Source organism: Scyliorhinus torazame, chromosome 1, assembly GCF_047496885.1.
Source record: "Scyliorhinus torazame isolate Kashiwa2021f chromosome 1, sScyTor2.1, whole genome shotgun sequence".
Lineage (NCBI taxonomy): Eukaryota > Metazoa > Chordata > Chondrichthyes > Carcharhiniformes > Scyliorhinidae > Scyliorhinus > Scyliorhinus torazame.
Window position 1 is genome coordinate 376,770,952 of NC_092707.1, and position 17,313 is coordinate 376,788,264.

Sequence of the window (17,313 nt, forward strand, 5' to 3'; positions counted from 1 at the left end):
AAAGGCTTTTTACTGGAGATTGTACGATTCAGAGCCTCCAGTGGGAGATGAAGGGATGAGGCTGTTTTTGGGCAGGGGAGGTCTCAGCAGGTATGGTCTGGGAGGCACTGAAAGCAGTGGTTTTGGGGGGGGGGGGGGGGGGGGGGGGGGGGGGGGGGGAAAGAGAAAGAGAGAGAGAGAGAGAGAGAGAGAGAGAGAGAGAGAGAGAGAGAGAGAGAGAGAGAGAGAGAGAGAGAGAGAGAGAGAGAGAGAGAGAGAGAGAGAGAGAGAAAGAGAAAGAGTTTATTTTGATTTGGGTGCTTAGGGAAAAGGCGAAGCAGGTGGAGATAGAAAGGCTAGTGGAGAAAATCCTGCAGGTGGACCGGAGATATGCAGAGACCCCAGTGGAAAGACTGCTAAAGGAACGGCAGAGGCTGCAAATGGAATTTGCGTTGGTAACCACTGGAAAGCAGGATGTTTGTACACCAGTTGAGGAAGCAGGAGGCGACGTGAGAAATTGGGAAAGTGAAGGACACGGGAGGGAAAACGTTCTTGGACCCGGCGGGGTGAATGGGGTGTTTAGGGAGTTCTACAGTAAATTGTTGGGTACATTGTGTTTTTGTTGAAATTTGATGTTTAAAATTATAAATGCCTTAACAAAATATTTTTTTTAAAAAAAAATTATTATTAAGCCCCAAGCCCTTGGATTTTCTCCCTAAAGCTCTGCACTTGTCTTTTGTTTTAAGCCAATCCCCAAAATCTACCTCTTTGACAAAGCCTTTGGTCACCTGTCCTGTTACCCGATTTTTTGTTTTGTAACTGTGAAATTTTGTCTGATAAAACCATTCTGTGAAGTGCTTTTGGATGTTTACTACATTAAAAGTGCCAGGTAAATGCAAGTTGTCATTGTAAGTGCTTTATGTAGCACAACCTCAATGATTTCCCCAAGTACCTCACCCAAAACAGGCTAATGGGCCTTTAATAATCCAGTTCTGCAGGTGGGCATAGGTAGGGTGCTCTTTCAGAGGATTGGTGCAGTCCCGATGGGCCGAATGGCCTCCTTCTGCATTGTAGGGATTCTATGACTGGGAAGTAAAGGTAAACTGCCCAGCTGCAGGCATACTAATACACAACAAATGGGAGTAGTAAAATTGTAATAACAGAAAATTGAATGAATAGCAGTTCTGGCACTTGTTTTTACTTCATACACCCAGCACTGCATCCAAAGTACTTTGCTCTTGCACTATTAAACCCAAACCTGCCGACACAATCAAATACGTAATTTTGTGGATTACATGTTTGTTTTATATTTATTGGCCTATGGACAGACCAAAGGGCTTCCTTCTTGCTCAATATTATGCAAGATAGCACTCGATGTTTCACCATTACTATTATGATGCAAAGGGTGGGGGGGGCATAGCAGTAATATCATTGGACTTGTAACCCAGAGGCCATGGGTTCAAATCGCATCAATTTAAATTCCATCAACAAACCTGGAATTATAAAAGTTCATTTCAGTTATGGTGACCATGACAACTGTCACTTGTCGCAAAAATCCATCTGATTCAATAATGTCCTTTGGAGAAGGAAATCAGTCACTCTAGGCCTACATGCACTCCAGATCCACAACAATGTTGTTGACTCGGACTCTTAACTGCCCTCTGAAACGTCCTAGCAAGCCATTCAGTTCAAGGGATGGGCAACAAATGTTGGCCTTGCCAGTGCCGTCCACCTTTCGTGAAAATAGAGAAAAAATGTCTAACGTATACAATGCGAGCAGGACAATCTCAGTACTGTGGCAAAATGTCCTTTAAAACATGCAACATTCAGAAGACTATTAATCAGTAGTAGGAAAAAAAAAAATATATATATATATATATATATATATACAGTTGGAAGAAAATATTGTTCAGCAGATGACATGTAATACAGATCTTGTGTTTCTGCATTATAAATCTATTAAAGGCATATTTAAGAACAAATGTTTCCAATATATGGGATTCTATCGAACAAAAATCAAGAAAAACAAGAATGTTAATTTCTGAATGTGCAGGAACCCAGTTAACAATATTTATGTTCAGAAAAGCAGTGAAACCTGACCTGGGCTGAAACAGTCGTTTACCTCTGTTCGCAGGATACTCCTGGAATGATCAATAGAACTGAATGCCATTATAAATTAGCACAACCATAAATGAGCATTCTTTTTTTAAATGCAGAGCAGGTTAGATCATTACAACCCAATAGACGACAAATTAATTCCATTGCCTCACATACAAACCTAATTATTCTTTTTATAAATATTCATAAGGATGACTGAGAAAAGTCAAGAACTGATCCTGTATCTTTCACTTAGCCATGCTTTCAAACTCGCAATTTACAACCATGCTGTCTCAATGTGGCCTATATAAAAGTCTTGAATAAAACATACAAATTTAAAGTGGTTATTACTTCCATAGAGAGAAACAGAAACAAGAAGCAATTTAATTAGATGGATTTACTGAATCATAGGTCAGGTACAAACCCAAAGAAAAGCAACAAATTCAAATTGTGAACAAATTACCATTGCAGTGTAGCCACCTGGGTTGGCCAACTCCCGACGCAAAATGGAGAACAGCAAAGGCTGCAGGGAAATTCAGCCAACAGAGGCAGAAACTAGCAGGTGCAAGTTACTGTGTATTAAACTCTGCAAAATGATCAGTGGGTTAGATAGGGTGGACAGTGAGAGCCTTCTCCCGGGGATGGAAATGGCTAGCACGAGGGGACATAGCTTTAAACTGAGGGGTAATAGATATAGGACAGAGGTCAGAGGTAGGTTCTTTACGCAAAGAGTGGTGAGGCCGTGGAATGCCCTACCTGCAACAGTAGTGAACTCGCCAACATTGAGGGCATTTAAAAGTTTATTGGATAAGCATATGGATGATAATGGCATAGTGTAGGTTAGATGGCTTTTGTTTCGGTGCAACATCGTGGGCCGAAGGGCCTGTACTGCGCTGTATCGTTCTATGTTCTATATTAAAAGCCCAGACATCATTGATACAAGCAGCCATCTGCATAATAATGTAGCAGCTATCTACATACTAATGAGCGATCCCCAGGTACAATCGAAACATTTGGGATAAACAAAGCCAAGCCAGACTCCCCGGCGCAAAAGAGGTTAACCGACACCTCAAGACCGCCCATCGATCAGGGAACCGTCCAGTATTGGAGAAATCGAACCAAGCGATTGGAACAAAGTCCAATCACTTGGAACCAGGTACATGGTCCGCCCCGAAAGGCTTGGGAAGCCCCTGGGGACTATAAAGTTAAGCCCCCCCAAGTTCAAATCGTTCTTCTTGACCGGGTCACTCAGCAATGCGAACCAACACTTGACAGTGACCGGTGCAGCTGCCGCCGAAATCCAGTAAGTCTTAAGTCAACACTCAATACAAGATAGGCACTCCTAGCTACCAGTCCGTACCAACTTCGAATCCTGCAGACTCAGAACCCGAACGAAAGGCCATTTGTTCCCCTGACCTGGTCACAAGTAGGCATACATTAACACTGCAATGAAGTTACTGTCAAAATCCCCTAGTCGGGCAGCACGGTGGCACAGTGGTTAGCATTACTGCATCACGGCGCCAAGGTCCCAGGTTCGATCCCGGCTCTGGATCATTGTCCCCGTGGCGTTTGCACATTCACCTCGTGTTTGCGTGGGTTTCGCCCCCATAACCCAAAGACGTGCAGGGTTGGTGGATTGGCCACGCGATATTGCCCCTGAACTGGAAAAAATGAATTGGGTACTCAATTTAATTTTAAAAAGAAAATCCGCTAATCGCCACACAATTCACCTATAAAGCATGTCTTTCAGGATTTGTGGGAGGAAACCGGACCACCCGGAGGTAACCCACGCAGACACAGAGAACCTGCAGACTCTGCACAGAAAAAGTGACCCAAGCCAGGAATTGAACCTGGGTCCTAACGCTGTGAAGCAACCGTGCTAACCACTGTTACCATGCCATCCATTTTTGTGCCCATCTGCTTTAACATATATGCTGAAAAAATGAAAATAACCAATATTGAGAATGAATGACAACATTTTAAAAAGAAATTTTCAACACAGCTTATTTATGGAAACTTATGCAGTTATATAGATGATCCCAGGAATGGTAGGCCTAACATACGATGAACGTCTGAGGATCCCAGGATTATATTCATTGGAGTTTAGGAGGTTGAGGGGAGCTCTAATAGAAACTTACAAGATAATTAATGGCTTAGATAGGGTGGACGTAGGGAAGTTGTTTCCATTAGCAGGGAGACTGGGACCCGGGGGCACAGCCTTAGAATAAAAGGGAGTCACTTTAGAGCAGGGATGAGGAGAAATTTCTTCAGCCAGAGAGTGATGGGTCTGTGGAATTCATTGCCACAGAGGGCAGTGGACGTTGAGTGTCTTTGAGACAGAAGTTGATAAATTCTTGAATTCTCAAGGAATTAAGGGCTATGGAGAGAGAGCGGGTAAATGGAGTTGAAATCAGCCATGATTGAATGGTGGAGTGGACTCGATGGGCCGAATGGCCTTACTTCCGCTCCTATGTCTTATAAGAACTAGGAGCAGGAGTAGGCCATCTGGCCCCTCGAGCCTGCTCCACCATTGAATGAGATCATGGCTGATCTTTTGTGGACTCAGCTCCACTTTCCGGCCCGAACACCATAACCCTTAATCCCTTTATCCTTCAAAGAACTATCTATCTTTATCTTAAAAACATTTAATGAAGGAGCCTCAACTGCTTCACTGGGCAAGGAATTCCATAGATTCACAACCCTTTGGGTGAAGAAGTTCCACCTAAACTCAGTCCTAAATCTACTTCCCCTTATTTTGAGGCTATGCCCCCTAGTTCTGCTTTCACCCGCCAGTGGAAACAACCTGCCCGCATCTATCCTATCTATTCCCTTCATAATCTTACATGTTTCTATAAGATCCCCCCTCATCCTTCTAAATTCCAACGAGTACAGTCCCAGTCTACTCAACCTCTCCTCGTAATCCAACCCCTTCAGCTCTGGGATTAACCTAGTGAATCTCCTCTGCACACCCTCCAGTGCCAGTACGTCCTTTCTCAAGTAAGGAGACCAAAACTGAACACAATACTCCAGGTGTGGCCTCACTAACCCCTTATACAATTGCAGCAGAACCTCCCTAGTCTTAAACTCCATCCCTCTAGCAATGAAGGACTAAATTCCATTTGCCTTCTTAATCACCTGTTGCACCTGAAAACCAACTTTTTGCGACTCATGCACTAGCACACCCAGGTCTCTCTGCACAGCAGCATGTTTTAATATTTTATCATTTAAATAATAATCCCTTTTGCTGTTATTCCTACCAAAATGGATAACTCACATTTGTCAACATTGTATTCCATCTGCCAGACGCTAGCCCATTCACTTAGCCCATCCAAATCCCTCTGCAGACTTCCAGTATCCTCTGCACTTTTTGCTTTACCAGTTATCTTAGTGTCGTCTGCAAACTTGGACACATTGCCCTCGGTCCCCAACTCCAAATCATCTATGTAAATTGTGAACAGTTGTGGGCCCAACACTGATCCCTGTGGGACACCACTAGCTACTGATTGCCAACCAGAGAAACACCCATTAATCCTCACTCTTTGCTTTCTCTTAATTAACCAATCCTCTATCCATGCTACTACTTTCCCCTTAATGCCATGCATCTTTAGCTTATGCAACAACCTTTTGTGTGGCACCTTGTCAAAGGCTTTCTGGAAATCCAGATATACCACATCCATTGGCTCCCCGTTATCTACCGCACTGTTAATGTCCTCAAAAAATTCCACTAAATTAGTTAGACATGACCTGCCCTTTATGAACCCATGCTGCGTCTGCCCAATGGGACAATTTCCATCCAGATGCCTCGTTATTTCTTCCTTGATGATAGATTCCAGCATCTTCCTTACTACCGAAGTTAAGCTCACTGGCCTATAATTACCCGCTTTCTGCCTACCTCCTTTTTTAAACAGTGGTGTCACGTTTGCTAATTTCCAATCCGCCAGGACCACCCCAGAGTCTAGTGAATTTTGGTAAATTATCACTAGTGCATCTCTTTTAGCACTCTGGGATGCATTCCATCAGGTCCAGGAGACTTGTCTACCTTTAGCCCCATTAGCTTGCCCATCACTACCTCCTTGGTGATAACAATCCTCTCAAGGTCCTCACCTGTCATAGCTTCATTTCCATCAGTCACTGGCATGTTATTTGTGTCTTCCACTGTGAAGACCGACCCAAAAAACCTGTTCAGTTCCTCAGCCATTTCCTCATCTCCCATTATTAAATCTCCCTTCTCATCCTCTAAAGGACCAATATTTACCTTTGCCACTCTTTTTTGTTTTATGTATTTGTAGAAACTTTTACTATCTGTTTTTATATTCTGAGCAAGTTTACTCTCATAATCTATCTTACTCTTCTTTATAGCTTTTTTAGTAGCTTTCTGTTGCCCCCTAAAGATTTCCCAGTCCTCTAGTCTCCCACTGATCTTTGCTACTTTGTATGGTCTATATAATTGCATGAGCTTGGTAAACTCATTCATGGGGATACGGTAGCATAGTGGTACATACAAATTAGGCCCGTCGAGCCTGCTCTGCCATTCAATAAGGCCAGGCTCATCTGATTATAACCTTGGCTCCATATTCTTGCTTGCCCCTGGTAACCTATCATCCCTTGCTTATCAATAATCTATCTACCTCTGCCTTAAAATATTCAGACTCAAATGGTAATGTCACTGGACTATCAATCCAGAAGTCCAGGCTCCAGAAGTCCAGCTCACTCAGCTGGTAGAATTTAAATTATATTAATAAAATCTGGAATCAAAAGCTAATCTCAGTAATAGTGACCATGAAACCAATCATAATTGTCGTAAAAGTCCATCTGGTTCACTATAAAAGGAAATTTGCTACCCTTATCTGGTGTGGCCTACATATGACTCCAGACCCAGGGCATTGTGGATGACCATTAATGTTCCTTGGAAACAGCCTTGAAAACCACTCAGCTCAAGAGAAATTTGGGATTGGCAACAAATAGCTAGCCTTCCCAGCAACACTCATCATAAAATAATAAAAGGCCTCAGCACACTTGTGCATAAAACTACTTTCTCCACTCCTGGCTCAAATCAGGAACACGTAGCAGGAAACTACAAACTGTAGCTTGTTATTTCACAATCAGTAATTTTAAGAAAATGTTTACGGTTAAATGGTATAAGGTAGGAACGTTAAGACAAACAATAACAGGGAGTACACACAATGTGCCTGAAGACACAGCCGAATCTGGAGAAGGTCTGACAGACAGGAAAGCAATGACGGTTGGGCCCCAACAGTTTTAACTCGGGCAAATCCCCAAGGTTAAAAGCGTACTCTCCAAAAATACCACCAGATCACAGCAACCTCTACATGCTTCGGTCTTTGTCCCCTTTCAGCCAAGACCTACTTAATGGCAGATCAGGCATGAGCAGTTGAGTGGCCTGCTCCTGACGGACAGACGTATGCATGCATGTATTCAAACTCGTACCTCTGCCAGCCACCCCAACTGCTGGATCCTGAAAACCCTTTGTGGTGCTTACAAACCCTTGAGTTGCTCTCGGAACTTCCTGATGTTGGAGAAATGTTGTCAGGATGATGGAAAATCAGCACCTAGACCTGGCAAACTCAAGTTATATAGGCGCTCAGGATCCATGCTTGCATGCCCAAAGAATACAAGCATGTTTATCATAGATTATCATAGAATTTACAGTGCAGAAGGAGGCCATTCAGCCCATCGAGTCTGCACCGGCTCTTGGAAAGAGCACCCTACCCAAGGTCAACACCGCCACCCTATCCCCATAACCCAGTAACCCCACCCAACACTAAGGGCAATTTTGGACACTAAGGGCAATTTATCATGGCCAATCCACCTAACCCGCACATCTTTGGACTGTGGGAGGAAACCGGAGCACCCGGAGAAAACCCACGCACACACGGGGAGGATGTGCAGACTCCGCACAGACAGTGACCCAAGCCAGAATCGAACCTGGGACCTTGGCGCTGTGAAGCAATTGTGCTATCCACAAGGCTACCGTGCTGCCACTTTGTTTGGACTGCTATAGAATTGGAAAGCATCCAAAAAAGACTGCTAGACAGTAGACCAAACTTCAAAGATGTAATTTCAACTACAAAATAAATATTTTAGTTAATAGTAGAAAATAACTTTACTTTGATAGGTTACCAGTACCATATTCTATTAATTGTACCCATGAAGCACAATTCTCAAAGAATATTTGGCCGCATTAAGCACCCTGACCAAATCATTTACAAGTCATTTAGGGCAACAAATGTTGGCCTTGCCAGTGCCGTCCACCTTTCGTGAAAATAGAGAAAAAATGTCTAACGTATACAATGCGAGCAGGACAATCTCAGTACTGTGGCAAAATGTCCTTTAAAACATGCAACATTCAGAAGACTATTAATCAGTAGTAGGAAAAAAAAAAAATATATATATATATATATATATATATATATACAGTTGGAAGAAAATATTGTTCAGCAGATGACATGTAATACAGATCTTGTGTTTCTGCATTATAAATCTATTAAAGGCATATTTAAGAACAAATGTTTCCAATATATGGGATTCTATCGAACAAAAATCAAGAAAAACAAGAATGTTAATTTCTGAATGTGCAGGAACCCAGTTAACAATATTTATGTTCAGAAAAGCAGTGAAACCTGACCTGGGCTGAAACAGTCGTTTACCTCTGTTCGCAGGATACTCCTGGAATGATCAATAGAACTGAATGCCATTATAAATTAGCACAACCATAAATGAGCATTCTTTTTTTAAATGCAGAGCAGGTTAGATCATTACAACCCAATAGACGACAAATTAATTCCATTGCCTCACATACAAACCTAATTATTCTTTTTATAAATATTCATAAGGATGACTGAGAAAAGTCAAGAACTGATCCTGTATCTTTCACTTAGCCATGCTTTCAAACTCGCAATTTACAACCATGCTGTCTCAATGTGGCCTATATAAAAGTCTTGAATAAAACATACAAATTTAAAGTGGTTATTACTTCCATAGAGAGAAACAGAAACAAGAAGCAATTTAATTAGATGGATTTACTGAATCATAGGTCAGGTACAAACCCAAAGAAAAGCAACAAATTCAAATTGTGAACAAATTACCATTGCAGTGTAGCCACCTGGGTTGGCCAACTCCCGACGCAAAATGGAGAACAGCAAAGGCTGCAGGGAAATTCAGCCAACAGAGGCAGAAACTAGCAGGTGCAAGTTACTGTGTATTAAACTCTGCAAAATGATCAGTGGGTTAGATAGGGTGGACAGTGAGAGCCTTCTCCCGGGGATGGAAATGGCTAGCACGAGGGGACATAGCTTTAAACTGAGGGGTAATAGATATAGGACAGAGGTCAGAGGTAGGTTCTTTACGCAAAGAGTGGTGAGGCCGTGGAATGCCCTACCTGCAACAGTAGTGAACTCGCCAACATTGAGGGCATTTAAAAGTTTATTGGATAAGCATATGGATGATAATGGCATAGTGTAGGTTAGATGGCTTTTGTTTCGGTGCAACATCGTGGGCCGAAGGGCCTGTACTGCGCTGTATCGTTCTATGTTCTATATTAAAAGCCCAGACATCATTGATACAAGCAGCCATCTGCATAATAATGTAGCAGCTATCTACATACTAATGAGCGATCCCCAGGTACAATCGAAACATTTGGGATAAACAAAGCCAAGCCAGACTCCCCGGCGCAAAAGAGGTTAACCGACACCTCAAGACCGCCCATCGATCAGGGAACCGTCCAGTATTGGAGAAATCGAACCAAGCGATTGGAACAAAGTCCAATCACTTGGAACCAGGTACATGGTCCGCCCCGAAAGGCTTGGGAAGCCCCTGGGGACTATAAAGTTAAGCCCCCCCAAGTTCAAATCGTTCTTCTTGACCGGGTCACTCAGCAATGCGAACCAACACTTGACAGTGACCGGTGCAGCTGCCGCCGAAATCCAGTAAGTCTTAAGTCAACACTCAATACAAGATAGGCACTCCTAGCTACCAGTCCGTACCAACTTCGAATCCTGCAGACTCAGAACCCGAACGAAAGGCCATTTGTTCCCCTGACCTGGTCACAAGTAGGCATACATTAACACTGCAATGAAGTTACTGTCAAAATCCCCTAGTCGGGCAGCACGGTGGCACAGTGGTTAGCATTACTGCATCACGGCGCCAAGGTCCCAGGTTCGATCCCGGCTCTGGATCATTGTCCCCGTGGCGTTTGCACATTCACCTCGTGTTTGCGTGGGTTTCGCCCCCATAACCCAAAGACGTGCAGGGTTGGTGGATTGGCCACGCGATATTGCCCCTGAACTGGAAAAAATGAATTGGGTACTCAATTTAATTTTAAAAAGAAAATCCGCTAATCGCCACACAATTCACCTATAAAGCATGTCTTTCAGGATTTGTGGGAGGAAACCGGACCACCCGGAGGTAACCCACGCAGACACAGAGAACCTGCAGACTCTGCACAGAAAAAGTGACCCAAGCCAGGAATTGAACCTGGGTCCTAACGCTGTGAAGCAACCGTGCTAACCACTGTTACCATGCCATCCATTTTTGTGCCCATCTGCTTTAACATATATGCTGAAAAAATGAAAATAACCAATATTGAGAATGAATGACAACATTTTAAAAAGAAATTTTCAACACAGCTTATTTATGGAAACTTATGCAGTTATATAGATGATCCCAGGAATGGTAGGCCTAACATACGATGAACGTCTGAGGATCCCAGGATTATATTCATTGGAGTTTAGGAGGTTGAGGGGAGCTCTAATAGAAACTTACAAGATAATTAATGGCTTAGATAGGGTGGACGTAGGGAAGTTGTTTCCATTAGCAGGGAGACTGGGACCCGGGGGCACAGCCTTAGAATAAAAGGGAGTCACTTTAGAGCAGGGATGAGGAGAAATTTCTTCAGCCAGAGAGTGATGGGTCTGTGGAATTCATTGCCACAGAGGGCAGTGGACGTTGAGTGTCTTTGAGACAGAAGTTGATAAATTCTTGAATTCTCAAGGAATTAAGGGCTATGGAGAGAGAGCGGGTAAATGGAGTTGAAATCAGCCATGATTGAATGGTGGAGTGGACTCGATGGGCCGAATGGCCTTACTTCCGCTCCTATGTCTTATAAGAACTAGGAGCAGGAGTAGGCCATCTGGCCCCTCGAGCCTGCTCCACCATTGAATGAGATCATGGCTGATCTTTTGTGGACTCAGCTCCACTTTCCGGCCCGAACACCATAACCCTTAATCCCTTTATCCTTCAAAGAACTATCTATCTTTATCTTAAAAACATTTAATGAAGGAGCCTCAACTGCTTCACTGGGCAAGGAATTCCATAGATTCACAACCCTTTGGGTGAAGAAGTTCCACCTAAACTCAGTCCTAAATCTACTTCCCCTTATTTTGAGGCTATGCCCCCTAGTTCTGCTTTCACCCGCCAGTGGAAACAACCTGCCCGCATCTATCCTATCTATTCCCTTCATAATCTTACATGTTTCTATAAGATCCCCCCTCATCCTTCTAAATTCCAACGAGTACAGTCCCAGTCTACTCAACCTCTCCTCGTAATCCAACCCCTTCAGCTCTGGGATTAACCTAGTGAATCTCCTCTGCACACCCTCCAGTGCCAGTACGTCCTTTCTCAAGTAAGGAGACCAAAACTGAACACAATACTCCAGGTGTGGCCTCACTAACCCCTTATACAATTGCAGCAGAACCTCCCTAGTCTTAAACTCCATCCCTCTAGCAATGAAGGACTAAATTCCATTTGCCTTCTTAATCACCTGTTGCACCTGAAAACCAACTTTTTGCGACTCATGCACTAGCACACCCAGGTCTCTCTGCACAGCAGCATGTTTTAATATTTTATCATTTAAATAATAATCCCTTTTGCTGTTATTCCTACCAAAATGGATAACTCACATTTGTCAACATTGTATTCCATCTGCCAGACGCTAGCCCATTCACTTAGCCCATCCAAATCCCTCTGCAGACTTCCAGTATCCTCTGCACTTTTTGCTTTACCAGTTATCTTAGTGTCGTCTGCAAACTTGGACACATTGCCCTCGGTCCCCAACTCCAAATCATCTATGTAAATTGTGAACAGTTGTGGGCCCAACACTGATCCCTGTGGGACACCACTAGCTACTGATTGCCAACCAGAGAAACACCCATTAATCCTCACTCTTTGCTTTCTCTTAATTAACCAATCCTCTATCCATGCTACTACTTTCCCCTTAATGCCATGCATCTTTAGCTTATGCAACAACCTTTTGTGTGGCACCTTGTCAAAGGCTTTCTGGAAATCCAGATATACCACATCCATTGGCTCCCCGTTATCTACCGCACTGTTAATGTCCTCAAAAAATTCCACTAAATTAGTTAGACATGACCTGCCCTTTATGAACCCATGCTGCGTCTGCCCAATGGGACAATTTCCATCCAGATGCCTCGTTATTTCTTCCTTGATGATAGATTCCAGCATCTTCCTTACTACCGAAGTTAAGCTCACTGGCCTATAATTACCCGCTTTCTGCCTACCTCCTTTTTTAAACAGTGGTGTCACGTTTGCTAATTTCCAATCCGCCAGGACCACCCCAGAGTCTAGTGAATTTTGGTAAATTATCACTAGTGCATCTCTTTTAGCACTCTGGGATGCATTCCATCAGGTCCAGGAGACTTGTCTACCTTTAGCCCCATTAGCTTGCCCATCACTACCTCCTTGGTGATAACAATCCTCTCAAGGTCCTCACCTGTCATAGCTTCATTTCCATCAGTCACTGGCATGTTATTTGTGTCTTCCACTGTGAAGACCGACCCAAAAAACCTGTTCAGTTCCTCAGCCATTTCCTCATCTCCCATTATTAAATCTCCCTTCTCATCCTCTAAAGGACCAATATTTACCTTTGCCACTCTTTTTTGTTTTATGTATTTGTAGAAACTTTTACTATCTGTTTTTATATTCTGAGCAAGTTTACTCTCATAATCTATCTTACTCTTCTTTATAGCTTTTTTAGTAGCTTTCTGTTGCCCCCTAAAGATTTCCCAGTCCTCTAGTCTCCCACTGATCTTTGCTACTTTGTATGGTCTATATAATTGCATGAGCTTGGTAAACTCATTCATGGGGATACGGTAGCATAGTGGTACATACAAATTAGGCCCGTCGAGCCTGCTCTGCCATTCAATAAGGCCAGGCTCATCTGATTATAACCTTGGCTCCATATTCTTGCTTGCCCCTGGTAACCTATCATCCCTTGCTTATCAATAATCTATCTACCTCTGCCTTAAAATATTCAGACTCAAATGGTAATGTCACTGGACTATCAATCCAGAAGTCCAGGCTCCAGAAGTCCAGCTCACTCAGCTGGTAGAATTTAAATTATATTAATAAAATCTGGAATCAAAAGCTAATCTCAGTAATAGTGACCATGAAACCAATCATAATTGTCGTAAAAGTCCATCTGGTTCACTATAAAAGGAAATTTGCTACCCTTATCTGGTGTGGCCTACATATGACTCCAGACCCAGGGCATTGTGGATGACCATTAATGTTCCTTGGAAACAGCCTTGAAAACCACTCAGCTCAAGAGAAATTTGGGATTGGCAACAAATAGCTAGCCTTCCCAGCAACACTCATCATAAAATAATAAAAGGCCTCAGCACACTTGTGCATAAAACTACTTTCTCCACTCCTGGCTCAAATCAGGAACACGTAGCAGGAAACTACAAACTGTAGCTTGTTATTTCACAATCAGTAATTTTAAGAAAATGTTTACGGTTAAATGGTATAAGGTAGGAACGTTAAGACAAACAATAACAGGGAGTACACACAATGTGCCTGAAGACACAGCCGAATCTGGAGAAGGTCTGACAGACAGGAAAGCAATGACGGTTGGGCCCCAACAGTTTTAACTCGGGCAAATCCCCAAGGTTAAAAGCGTACTCTCCAAAAATACCACCAGATCACAGCAACCTCTACATGCTTCGGTCTTTGTCCCCTTTCAGCCAAGACCTACTTAATGGCAGATCAGGCATGAGCAGTTGAGTGGCCTGCTCCTGACGGACAGACGTATGCATGCATGTATTCAAACTCGTACCTCTGCCAGCCACCCCAACTGCTGGATCCTGAAAACCCTTTGTGGTGCTTACAAACCCTTGAGTTGCTCTCGGAACTTCCTGATGTTGGAGAAATGTTGTCAGGATGATGGAAAATCAGCACCTAGACCTGGCAAACTCAAGTTATATAGGCGCTCAGGATCCATGCTTGCATGCCCAAAGAATACAAGCATGTTTATCATAGATTATCATAGAATTTACAGTGCAGAAGGAGGCCATTCAGCCCATCGAGTCTGCACCGGCTCTTGGAAAGAGCACCCTACCCAAGGTCAACACCGCCACCCTATCCCCATAACCCAGTAACCCCACCCAACACTAAGGGCAATTTTGGACACTAAGGGCAATTTATCATGGCCAATCCACCTAACCCGCACATCTTTGGACTGTGGGAGGAAACCGGAGCACCCGGAGAAAACCCACGCACACACGGGGAGGATGTGCAGACTCCGCACAGACAGTGACCCAAGCCAGAATCGAACCTGGGACCTTGGCGCTGTGAAGCAATTGTGCTATCCACAAGGCTACCGTGCTGCCACTTTGTTTGGACTGCTATAGAATTGGAAAGCATCCAAAAAAGACTGCTAGACAGTAGACCAAACTTCAAAGATGTAATTTCAACTACAAAATAAATATTTTAGTTAATAGTAGAAAATAACTTTACTTTGATAGGTTACCCAGTACCATATTCTATTAATTGTACCCATGAAGCACAATTCTCAAAGAATATTTGGCCGCATTAAGCACCCTGACCAAATCATTTACAAGTCATTTAGGGCAGCACGGTAGCTGTTGCTTCACAGCTCCAGGGTCCCAGGTTCGATTCCTAGCTAGGGTCACGGTCTGTGCGGAGCCTGCATGCTCTCCCCATGTCTGCGTGGGTTTCCTCTGGGTGCTCTGGTTTTCTCCCACAGTCCAAAGATGTGCAGGTTAGGTGGATTGGCCATGATAAATTGCCCTCAAGTGTCCAAAAAGGTTGAGTGGGGTTACAGGGATAGGGTGGAGGCGTGGGCCTAAGTGGGGTGCTCTTTCCAAGAGTCGGTGCAGACTTGATGGGCTGAATGGCCTCCTTCTGCACTGTAAATTCTATGATAAACTATGAAGTCCTTTATTCTAGAGCTGTGTGCATTGTCCCTTGAAGATATATCAGTATTCCAAAAGCTTCTTTCTGCAGTTATCCCAAATAATGACTGGGATCTAAAAACTAATCCCAGCACGGGTCCAAACTATTTCCAGTGATCTACATCCCAAGAGATGCGCTCAATGCTTAGAAGCTGGTGTATTTTGTGCTTATACTCAGCGCAACAGTACTCAAGTGTTCTTATGAAACCTCCAGCTAATCTAGAGCAAAAAAAAAATGTGCGAACATTTGTTTTAATCGCTGAAACCAGGAAGCGCCTGTGTATGCAAAATTCTTGAAAATATTTTGTTTATATTTCGAGTCTACTGCTTTTAAGCACTGCAGGCAATTTAGCCCATGGATTGCCTATTGGTGATTCCACTACAAGTCGTCCCTTTTCACTCCTTCACTGTACAATTTTCAGTTCCAAAGGCGGTAGCTTCTCCTTTCCCTTTGCGGACAAAAAGGACCCTGCTATCTACTTGCAGCAATCTGCATTTTTGCCCTGGTCCACCCCCGTTTTTCCAAATTCCTCACTACTACTACTACTACTAACAAAACCATAAAGCTCCGAAATGTTAGGAAACACCCGAGACGACGCAGCGGAGGTGGAGAGTGCAGCATCGGGCAGTTCCTTTAAATACCACATTTGCGCGGGGGGGGGGGGGGGGGGGGGCACGGGGCAGATGTTGGACAGCACGAAACTGCGACGTCTAAACTGACAGTGGATGGTCGTGCTTTAAACCGGTTTTCAAAATACCCCATCGGCATTCCGAGTAACGGGTCGCCACAAGACCTTGTGTGATGAAGATCTTCCATTCCTCACCTACTGCCACTCGGGGACGCCGTTTGAGGTCCGCTTTCCTCTCGGCTCTCAGCAGCGAGGACAGCACAGTCTCCAGCCGCGAGTCCAGCTCGTTGCCCACCTGCTGCCGGTACCAATACGCCACGAAAACGGCGAAGAACGAGACGGCGACGCCACATTTCAGTCCGTGACCCATCTCTGTCACCGGCGGGGGGGGGGGGGGGGGGAGAGGCGAGCGGCCACAAGAGTGAAGAGGACTAATCTGCCCCGGTCAGGTAAATCCAGCGGGAGGGGAGAGGAGGGGGCGGGACTGACGGTCACCACAGCAACGGAAGCCGCGCGCACAGGACACGGCTTCACCGCCCAACCTCCACTGGGGAGGGGCGACGGCCACGTGACACCGTTCAAACACTAACCGTCACATGCCCAGGCGACCGACAGGTCAAGAGATGTAGTTCGCTTCAGCGTCGCCATGTTTATATGATTTGGGTGGTGGGGGTGGGATGCCGACCTTCTCTCCCACGCCCCGACACACAAATCCGCCCGAAGGCGGGAATATATTCTTTGATTGACGTTGCCGTCGACCAATGAAAGCACCGTCGTTTCCAAAGAGGGATTTCGGCATCATGCAGCTTGGTTGTCCTTGCATCAAGTTAGTTGGACCATGAAGGGGCGGGCATGCTCATTGATCTGGGCGGATGATTGACAACTGGGCGGAGCCCGGCGTAGGGCAAGTTTCAAAGTGTCCGAACAAGTCTTGAAGCAGCAGCAAACAGCAGGAGGAGTTCTAACTAAGTATTTCCACGTTATGTGCCTTGTGTTCGTTCAACGTGGCAAAGGGTAGGCTTATTTTGGCAGAACTGTCCACTGATAGCGTGATAAGCAAAAATGTGACACATGAGGAGATGTGAGGAGAGATGACAAAAAAGATTGGTCAAGGAAATGGAGTTTAATCTGTATCTTAAAGGAGGTGGAGAGATTTATGGTGAATGAATGACAGAGCTATAGGTGCCAGGCAGCTGAGGACATAGCTACTCATGGTGGAGCAATTAAAATCAAGGATCACAGATGGTTACAGCACAGAAGGAGACCATTCAGTCTGCCGTGTCTATGCTGGCTCTCTGACCGAGCAATTCACCTAATATCACTCCCCTGCCCTGGGGTGGCACAGTAGCACAGTGGTTAGCACTGTTGCTTCACAGCTC

At 44.4% G+C, this 17,313-nt stretch overlaps 1 protein-coding gene and 1 long non-coding RNA gene across 2 annotated transcripts in view; one reads left to right on the forward strand and one right to left on the reverse strand.

Moving 5' to 3' along the window:
• Positions 1 to 16,459, reverse strand: part of adpgk2 (ADP-dependent glucokinase 2) — a 53,849-nt gene extending 37,390 nt beyond the window's left edge. Inside the window, exon 1 of the mRNA XM_072511777.1 lies at positions 16,130 to 16,459. Coding sequence (XP_072367878.1) covers positions 16,130 to 16,304 — 175 coding nt within the window. The 5' untranslated portion in view covers positions 16,305 to 16,459. The remainder of the gene's footprint in view (positions 1 to 16,129) is intronic.
• Positions 16,460 to 16,532: 73 nt separating this feature from the next.
• The window catches only part of LOC140426722 (uncharacterized), a 33,655-nt gene continuing 32,874 nt past the window's right edge, over positions 16,533 to 17,313 (forward strand). The window contains exon 1 of the long non-coding RNA XR_011948283.1: positions 16,533 to 16,948. This is a non-coding gene — a long non-coding RNA (uncharacterized lncRNA). The remainder of the gene's footprint in view (positions 16,949 to 17,313) is intronic.